The sequence below is a fragment of the Columba livia genome, chromosome 5, assembly GCF_036013475.1.
Source record: "Columba livia isolate bColLiv1 breed racing homer chromosome 5, bColLiv1.pat.W.v2, whole genome shotgun sequence".
Taxonomy (NCBI): domain Eukaryota; kingdom Metazoa; phylum Chordata; class Aves; order Columbiformes; family Columbidae; genus Columba; species Columba livia.
The window spans coordinates 39,514,148-39,523,625 of NC_088606.1; the positions used below are offsets into that span (position 1 = coordinate 39,514,148).

The 9,478-nt window shown below is 46.3% G+C and overlaps 1 protein-coding gene across 1 annotated transcript; it reads left to right on the top strand.

The window, feature by feature from the left end:
- Positions 1 to 1,429: 1,429 nt before the first annotated feature.
- On the top strand, positions 1,430 to 9,435 carry LOC102085434 (acyl-coenzyme A thioesterase 1). Its single transcript, XM_021287538.2, has 3 exons — positions 1,430 to 2,105; positions 5,022 to 5,224; positions 6,055 to 9,435. Exons 1-3 carry the CDS (start codon positions 1,559 to 1,561, stop codon positions 6,628 to 6,630), a joined length of 1,326 nt encoding a protein of 441 aa, XP_021143213.2. The 5' UTR covers positions 1,430 to 1,558; the 3' UTR covers positions 6,631 to 9,435.
- The last annotated feature ends 43 nt before the right edge of the window (positions 9,436 to 9,478 follow it).

The window sequence follows — 9,478 nt, forward strand, 5'->3', positions numbered from 1 at the left end:
GTCAGCCAAGAGGGCCACACGTGTCCTGGGGTGCACCTAGCACAGCATGGCCAGCCGAGCGAGGGAGGTGATTGTCCCGCTCTGCTCTGCACTGGTGCGGCCTCACCTGGAGCACTGTGTGTAGTTCTGGGCAACACAGGATAAAAGAGATATTAAGCTACTGAAGAGTGTCCAGAGGAGGGGTACAAAGTTGGTGAAGGGTTTGGAGGGGAAGCTGTATGAGGAGCGGCCAAAGTCACTGGGTTTGTTCAGCCTGGAGAAGACTGCGGGGAGACCTCATGGCAGCTACAGCTTCCTCACAAGGGGAGGAGGAGGGGCAGGTGCCGAGCTCCTCTCTTTAGTGACAAATGACAGAACCCGAGGGAATGGCAGGAAGATGTACCAGGAGAGGTTTAGGTTGGACATTAGGAAAAGGTTCTTCACCCAGACCAGTCACAGCCCCAAGCCTGACAGTGTTCAAGAAGAGACTGGACAACACCCTCAAACACATGGTGTGAACTGTGGGGTTGTCATACACAGGGACAGGAGTTGGACTCGATGATCCTTGTGGGTCCCTTCCAACTCAGGACATTCTATGATTCCATGATTTATAGACAGCAACAGCCCATAGCCTGACATGACATTCTGGGCATATGCAATAGAAATGAGACATTTGTGTGGGTTTGGAAAATCCATAAGCATGAAGAAACAACAGAATTAGGCTCCATACCACTGTGTAGGTCCACAGCAGTGCTGAAGGGCGGTTCCTCTCTGCCTGCACATTCCCTTACTGCCTCCACAGCTGCCTGCCTGTCAGCACTGCTACCTTGCAAGCCTGCAAAGCTGCCATGGCAGCTCCGGAGGCATCTTTGCCCTGCTAGAGAGCACAATGCAGGCCAGGTTGTAGGAGCTGCTGTCGTGTGTGGGGAGGCAGGCTGTAAGGGGCTGTGGGGCACTGGAAGGGGCTGCGAGGCAGTGGCGCTCCCATGGTGGGGACCCGTGCCTCTCCTACTAGGCCCTGCAGGCCTCTGGGTGCCATTTCTGGTTGTCTCTGAGGAGCTGGGGGCAGCAGGGGTGCTCACCCCCCCCCCCGCCCAGGGATTGTCAGTAACCTTGGGCATCCAAGTGTGAGTTTGAAAGAAAAAGCACTGAATATTCTTCATGAGGTGCTGGTTGAGGTCACATTATTGAGGGTTTTTTTGAAAAAGCTTTAACATGTCAGTGATTTACAAACCCCAGCCGAGTGGATACAATAAGTTGCTGTTCGTGCCTTCTGTGAATTCTATGGGTGTTTTTAAACGCTTTGCATTTACTCTATTTTTTAATGGGTTAAAAGGAAACGCTAACTCCCATCAACACCTGCGTGCCCCGGATGGTGTGACGGTTCGGGGCGAGGCAGAGCGGAGGCGGGAGCGGCCCCGCGGGAGGTGCCTGTTCCGCACCTGCGCTGTCGCTGTAGCAACGCGCCGCCCGGGCGGGGAGAGGCGGCTCCGCTATCGATTGAGGCCGCCTGGAGGGGGGGTGGCCGCGCAGCCGTTACTGGGGTTGTCACAGCGGCTCTCGCCCAGCTGCCGCCGTCATGTGGAGAGCGGTCGCTGCCACCTCGGCCCGGGCCCTGTGCCGCGCCCCACCGCCGGCCCCACCGCCGCGGCGGCGGGCTGTGAGCATGGCCGTGTCCCCCGCCGCCGGCCTGGCGGACGAGCGGGTGGAGACGCGGGTGGCGGGGCTGGGCCCGGGGCAGCCGGTAACCCTGCGGGCGGTGGCGACGGATGAGCGCGGCTGTCTCTTCCAGTCGTGTGCTCACTACCGGGCGGACGGCCGCGGCGAGCTGCACCTGGGCACGGACGCCTCACACGGCGGGGACTACACCGGCGTGGAGCCCATGGGTCTGTTCTGGAGCCTCGCCCCCGCCGGCATGGAGAGTCCGTACCAGCGGCTCGTTCCGCGCAGCACCGGCACCCCGATAAAGGTGGAGATGTTGGTGCACCAGGGCCACGGGCTGCCCCGCGCCGTCCCCGGGCCCGTGGTGGCCAAGGCCAAGGTGGAGAGGTGGTTCACGGCCCCCGGCGTGCGGCGGATCCGGCTGAAGGAGGGAGGCGTAAGGGGCTCCCTCTTCCTGCCGCCCGGTGAGTGCCCCGGCGGGACCCCCCGCTTCTCTGTCCAGAGCAAGGAAAGTCTCTTAAAAGAAAAACAGATCAAGGAAATCACCCGGAAAATCCATGTTCCATACTAGATGTGAACGCCACCCTGCGGGCAGGTGGCAGGTTTTCGTTGGTTTTGCTTTGTTTTCCTTCAAATCTTAACGGAGACCCCTCCCAAAGGCTTGTGGGCATACGGTCCCGCTGGTGCGTGGCCACACTGCCTCGTCCTTACGGGCAGCAGCGGGCAGGGCAGGCTCCGGCAGGTGGCTCTTGGGGGACAGGCAGAAGCCAAATGAGAACAAGGGTTGTAGAGTTTACCGTGTCACTGCTCGCGGTTTACGATTTTTCAGTGGGCCTGATGTTTGCTCTGGATTACGGGAATCTGTAATATCTCGAAAAGCTGATGTGCTTCACTGTGTGAGCCTGTGTTAAATCTCCCGCGGATTTTACCCCGAGTAAGATGGAACTGAAAAAGCATTTTCCTCTCTGTTAAATGCATGCTGGTACACAGAGCAGTGGAAGAGATTCCAGAAAACATAGGTATTCCACCTCTGTTAACACAGAGTCAGAGCAAAGTTAATAGTGTAGTTACTTCAGTTGTTCTATGGTATAAAGGCAATAATAGATTTCTGAGCGAGTTCTACCTGTTCTGCTTGTGGAATGGTTGTGGTTTATGAGGCATGATATTCTGATGGACTGATAATGTTGTTGGAAATTGAAACCTTACACTGATTATGCTGTATGTACACTAGAGCCATGGTTTGAACTTACTGTATTTCATCAAGGGTTGTGCTACTAGAACTGCCCTCCATATTACCTCTACTTTATAACGACTTGGTTCAGCAAGTCTTGTTAAGTACCACTACAATTATTTGGGATTTAAGTACCTTCAGTGAATGATTTCCAAACCAATAATCTTTTTATCCATTTAGATACACATCCAAAGTCCACTGAAGAAAAAACAACAGAGATTGAACTTTGAATTTTGGATTAAATGTTTAGTCAGCATTCTGGATTTTCCATCGCTGAGACATGGTTGGTTTGATATATTGGAGGATGAGCTGGATTTTTGCTGAGCTTAGTGGGAATCTAGACATCTGCATGCTTGAACTGCGTTTTTCCCTTCAGAAAGTCTGGTGGTGCAATAGTGTAGAAAAATCCGGAATTGTTGCTTAAATGATACTAGCATGATTCTTGATGGAGGATCCAGTTACAGCATTACCACCATACCTTTCTTTGCTCCAGGGATGGGAAAAGTGTTAATATTATTATGATAAGGATCTTAAGCATGAACCGTTCTTAATGAAAGTGAAATGACACAAGTGGGCTTAGGCTGTAATTTTAATAAGAAAGAGATTTCTCAATTCAGGAAAGAGTTACAGGTGTGGCTTTTGTTTGTTTTCAAGCAGTAGTAAGGTTGTCTAGCCCATTTCATCCTGCTTTTTAGTGAGCTGCGCAGAAACCGTATACTTCAGCATGTGCAAGCACTCAGGAAGGCAGTCCAGGATCCTTGTGTAAGTTAAAGGTTGTCTTCATGAGAGAAAAATGCATTATTACTTGACTGCGTTCTGATAATGTGTTCTTGGCTAGAAAGCTTTCCAGGTAGGAGTGATGAACGAATACTTATTTTCTAGTCATCTAAGCTGATTGTTGTTAACAAAAGGTTACTGTTGATTGTGGCGTTATGATAAGTTTATCCAGACATATTTTCTCTCAAGTAGAATATTAAACTTCTATGAAACATTTCAGAACTGAAAGAAAAAGAACCTGAAAGCATGTTTAGGTCCTTTTCTGATTTCCTAATGCTTTAAGTTAGTGTGGCAGATGCACTCTGCCTCCCCCTGAACGCTGAGTTGCCCCCCTGCAGCAATTAGGAGGGTTCCACAATGTTTTGTCCAAAACTTCCTTTTCTCAAGCACCTTGAAATGCCAGAGGTCCTTATTGCATACAGGTAATGCCAGAGAGTTGCACAAGCAGGTACTGTTTCTGGTGTGATAATTGCAGTGAGTGCATCAGTGGTGACATCTGCTGGCCAGGAAAACAAAACAAAAAAAAGTGAAAAAAAGAAATTGCCAGCCTGGGGTCTTGATAGTTCCAAGAGGCAGTATGCTTAGCCTCTTAACTCAGGACCTGCTGGCATGGCATGCAGTAACATTACAACACGACCTTGACTGCAAGAGCATGGTCGTTTAAAATTGTGGTTCTGATTATTTGTGCAGTTTTGTATATGCATGTTTATCTAGATATCGGTCACACACACATAACCGTACCCATATAGCTCTCAGTTTTAGCCTGTTTCTTCACATCTGCAATAGCAGTTCTGCTGCCAAGTGTTACAGTGCTGATGTTGAGACAGAGCTAGTATGTCTAGTTGATTTCATCTAGCAATGGGTGTCTCTTTGCTGTGCTTTGCTCAATGTACCTTATTCCAGAGTTTGTTGAATTTTTGTAGAATTTACTTCTAGAGCTCAGTGCTCTTGCCTCATTAGTAATGACCTTACACTTCGCTAATCAAAGTGTGACTTCTTTGTGGGAAAATAGCTGATTTAGAGTATGATTGTTCTGAGTGTGGGAGGATAAGACCATTGAAAAATATCTTTTATCAGTGTGTGGTTGGTGGGGGGGGAGGTGTGTTGTTGGTTTGGTTTGGTTTTTTTTGGGGGGGGGGGTAAGTTTAACTGTTCACATATTTTTACAGGAAGGTAAGGAGCTATTCTCAGTTTGAAACAGCTTAAGTGGGATACAGCTCTGGCTCTCTAATCTCTGCTGTGCAAATGGAAAAGTAATGAGTATTAATAGAAAATGTCTTAAGCCTTCTATATTTTGTTGTTCATGCTTCACCAGATAGTTTTTAGGGTCTTGTTTGATACTTATCCTCTGTACCTTTTCTTTTTAATATAGGAGATGGCCCCTTTCCAGGAGTGATTGACATGTATGGTGATGAAGGAGGTTTGACTGAATTTAGATCCAGTCTCCTGGCCACCCGTGGGTTTGCTGCTCTTTCCCTGCCATATTTTGACTTCGAAGATCTGCCTAAAGTCATGAAAGAATTAAAACTCGAGTACTTTCAGGATGCAGCTAGATTCCTACAGCGTCACCCAAAGGTGAGTATAGTGAGAGATCTCTCAGGATAAGGGAGTTATAAGGCCTAAGTGGTGCCGGTAATTTTTTTTAGAGTATCAGTTTCTGTTGGGCAGGTTTAGGCCCAATAATGGAAAAAGTATAGGTCCTGCTTAGGCGGCTACGCATGTGACTGCAGAGAGTGGATTTCTTCCAGCACAAGCTGTCTGAAAATAAATTCATGCTGGAAACGAGAAGATTCCTGATCATTAGAGTAGTAAAGTGCTAGAATATCCTCCAAACAAGAGCAGTGGTGATGAAGATGGGATTTTTTTGTTTGTTTAAATTAAAGCGATTATTTTAAGAGAAGAAGATACAAAACTGCTCAATAGTCATCAAAGGAATTGATTTGAGTTGCTTTCAGTTTAACTTTCCAGGCTAGAAGAAGACTAAATACTACTTATCTAATCTTTCAAATGCCATTTGTGAGGTTCCTTTATTTGCCTGAGATATACATGGAAACAGACAGTGCTTGAACTTCCAGTTACCTGTTTTGGGAAAAAGAGAAAATATTTGCATGGAACTATGTAGTAGGGACTCCATGAGGTCCAAGTGATGGTACTTGTGCCTGTCTGTGTTATTTTATGGGGTTTGACAGCTCTTGTTGTCTCTGAAAAATAAGACACTAAGCAGAGGGAGGAGCCTGGGTCCAGTCTGCAGCTTTCCAACAGGTCACATCAATAATTAACCTAACCTTTTTTTTTTTTTTTTTTAATAGCACAACTCCAAAGGCAGTTAATGGCTAATCCCATTATAATGCATACTTCATTTACTCCTTTCTTCTGCCCTTCCCCACCCCCTGTCTTATTTGAAGGTGAAAGGACCAGGAGTTGGAGTGATTGGGACTGGGAAAGGGGCAGAATTGGCACTCTCCATGACCACCTTCCTGCCAGAAGTAGTGGCTGCTGTCTGTATCTCCGGCTGTAGTTCAAACACAGTTGCAGACCTCCATTATGGTGAGATGACTCTGCCTGGGCTGCGTTTTGATATGAATAAGGTCAGTGTTTCTGACACTGGTGTATATGACACTTTTGAAGCTCTGGATGACCCAACAAAGCCTGCTAATTCTCCTTGCACGATCCCCATTGAAAAAGCAGAAGGTCACTTTCTCTTAGTGGTAGGGGAAGATGATCGTATGTGGAAGAGCTCTTTATATGCTGAGCTGGCAATTGGGCGTCTACGCCAGCATGGGAAAGAAAACTTTGAACTCTTGAGTTATCCAGGAGCAGGTCACCGAATTGATCCTCCTTCTACTCCGTTCTGTCAAGTAGCTATGGATCGTGTTCTGGGGGTGCCTGTTGTGGGGGGTGGAGAGAGCAAAGCACATGCCCATGCACAGGAGCACTCCTGGGGGAAGATTCAGGAGTTTCTGCACTTGCATTTGGGATGAACACTTAAGCACCTGCAAGCAGTTGCGGAACTGCAGAGGACTGAGCTTGAGCCACCAAAATGACTCGTGAATTGGAGGGACTGACTTGAGAAAAGCTTTGCAATGTGAAATAACCAAATGACTACTTAGGTACAAGCTTAAATCCAAAAAGAAAGGTATTTATTTGAACTAGCCTAACTTATTTTAATTAGGTACACAGAGAAGTGAAACAATAATAAGTAGGCTGTATTGTAGTACAAATTTGACAGCCTGAATTGGTGATGGTATCAAGAAACAAGTATCTGAAGAGAGTAGTAGGTACTTTCTTGTGGTATTTATAACTCAGAAAATTTAACAGCTAGCCTGCACCCTCGGCAATGACAGACTGGATCGTACCTGGGGAACGATGGCAACCCATGGGTGATGAACTCTGACATCAAAATGATGAATGATTCTGGCTTTGGGTCTTAAATTACCTTAGCCCAGAGTTCTCAGATTTACAGCCATATACACTTTGGAAATGTTCTCTATTTACATGAAGCTTGGGATATCTATTTGTAATGAGATTTGTATACCTTGACCTTAGGTAGTAGTCTTCTGGTGACACAGTCTGCTTCTTTCCAAAAAAAACTACCTGTAAGGTAGGAAAATTAAGAGTCCATTTCACATCATTCCAGGAGAATAGTAGCACTAGCACTCTCTTGTACTAGGGATGTAACCATCTGTTCCTATAGTGTCTTGGATTGGCATTTGATACTCGGGGTATTAAAATTCTGTTGGATAGGTTAAAGCACAGTTAAGTGCAGTTACGCTATGTGCAAGTCTTACTTCTCTCTTTGTTGCTTGTTTTAAACTAATAATGCCTACTATTACATTAGGGACTAATTACTTGTGGAACTCTTTAGTAATTATGCCAACAGATGCTGCCAGCTGTTCTTGGGGGGGAAGCGGAGTTGAGAGACAGAAAACGTAGCCAGTAGAAGATCATTAAGGCTAACTCTAAAAACCTCGCCTTATGGTGGTGATTACTTAATCATAATACTTAAAAAACCAAAACCAATCAAACAACACAACTAATCCGCACACCCCCCAGAAAAACAAACAAACAAACAAAAAGCCCAACAAATCCAAATCTTGGATATCTTTTCTATGACTGCCTGAGAATGTCTGTTGTGTTTTGTTGGGTTTATTTTCCCATCCTAATTCAGTTTTGGCTAGTGCCTTATTTTTCTCCACCATGCAGATAGAAACAACTTCTTCCCGAATGAGTTGATGTCTTGAGAAAATCTTGCTGCAATGGTGGCAGTGCTGAAGGCCTGTTTTACAAGGGCCACTATCAGTATAATTTCTCCTTCCAAGGTCATCTTGTCAGACCAGTTTCAGAGCTGCCCAGGAAGATACAAAACCTTCATTTATGGCACTGAATTTTGCTTTGCTCTCAGAGATCTTTTCTCTCCAGTTAACTGTCATTATGCTGCTGCTCAGGTCTCATTAGCTTTCTGCAACTCTTATTACTCCTTATCATTTGATTGAAGTCAAGTTTTGCACGTGCCATCACTGCCAGTTGAACAATTTATCCATCCACTCCTTGCAAGAGAAGCTCCATCCTGCTCACTCCATGCAAAATGCCTTCTCACCTTGTCTGGCTAAACTCTTGCGCTGGCTGAAGAGGCCTTTGCAGAGTTATATCTGTTGCTTGAATCTCCACTAAAACCAGCAGCCACGGAAGTCCAGGACCACAGCCTGCTGTGATGTGCATGTTGGTGTCACCCACATTTAGTATCCTGCCTTTTTTCCAAACTCACTCCAACTTGCAACTGTAGAGGAAAGGGTTGTCCGAAGGTTTTGGTTTGTTTGGTCTACCCCCCATGTGCATCTTCGGTCCTTGGAGCTGTGTAACTGGTAGAGCAGTGACTTCTCCAGCCTTGTGTTCTTACCCTCCCAGTACTGATACCTGTGTCTCCGCACGGCAGTCCTACCTCAGCATATCCATGGCTATGCAAGGTTGCAAGCTGGAGGTTCAGGAAGTAAATGTTAAGTTGTAAATAAAATCAGGTAGCTTAGAAGTTCTCAGACTTCATTTCTAAAGCACAAGCCTTTAAAGTAATTCAGTGTTAGATGTTGTCAGATATATGCAATTTATTAAAAAGCAAGGCTATGTGAGAATTTGACATATTCTTTTCTGAATAGTTCATTTGTTGGAAAGCTGATTTATTTTTTTTAAACAAAGAAGGGAGGAAAAATAAAAGTAATGTAATTTTTCACTGTGAAGATCCTTTTGTGAACAGGTCAGGATATTCCTGGACAAAATCAGTCACAAAATGATCTATAGAAAACCAGCCAACTTTTGCACTGGTATTTTGTATATGTATAATGCTACTTGGAGACCAAAGATACATCACAGACACTCTGCAGATAATGTAGCTATGTCCTGAAGTATACATTAAACGGAGTGCCCGATTATGGCCTTAGTTAAAGCCACGTTATTTATACTGTTTTGCATTCCTTACCTGGCAGAACTCCCCTAGTGCTCCACTGAGACTTTTGCTTGGGTGGCTGGATCAGCTTTACTAAATCTGGGGGGCTTAGGCCTGCGGCACAGCTCACCAGGGGTTCCAAGCACTCCGAGAGGGCCGTGCGGCCTGTGCCGGGCCCTGGCAAAGCTCTGACCGGCGGCAGAGCCCCGGGAGGGCTCCTCCCGGGCGTGGAGCGAGCGCATCAAACTGCCGCGGAGCGGGTGAGCGCCTGGTGCTGACGCTGTTTGTCATTTGCAAATTGTTGTAACTTTTTGTCACTGATTGTTTAAATAAAAGGCGTCTGATTATGCTCGTGGGGTGTTTTTTTTTTTTACCGCTACCGTTACCATTAA

Excerpts from the sequence above, each read along its gene's own strand:
- LOC102085434 (XM_021287538.2), top strand. The coding sequence starts at position 1,559 with ATGTGGAGAGCGGTCGCTGCCACCTCGGCCCGGGCCCTGTGCCGCGCC. Across the intron at positions 2,106-5,021 it reads CTCCCTCTTCCTGCCGCCCG|GAGATGGCCCCTTTCCAGGA; the intron begins GTGAGTGCCCCG and ends TTTTTAATATAG. Across the intron at positions 5,225-6,054 it reads TCCTACAGCGTCACCCAAAG|GTGAAAGGACCAGGAGTTGG; the intron begins GTGAGTATAGTG and ends TCTTATTTGAAG.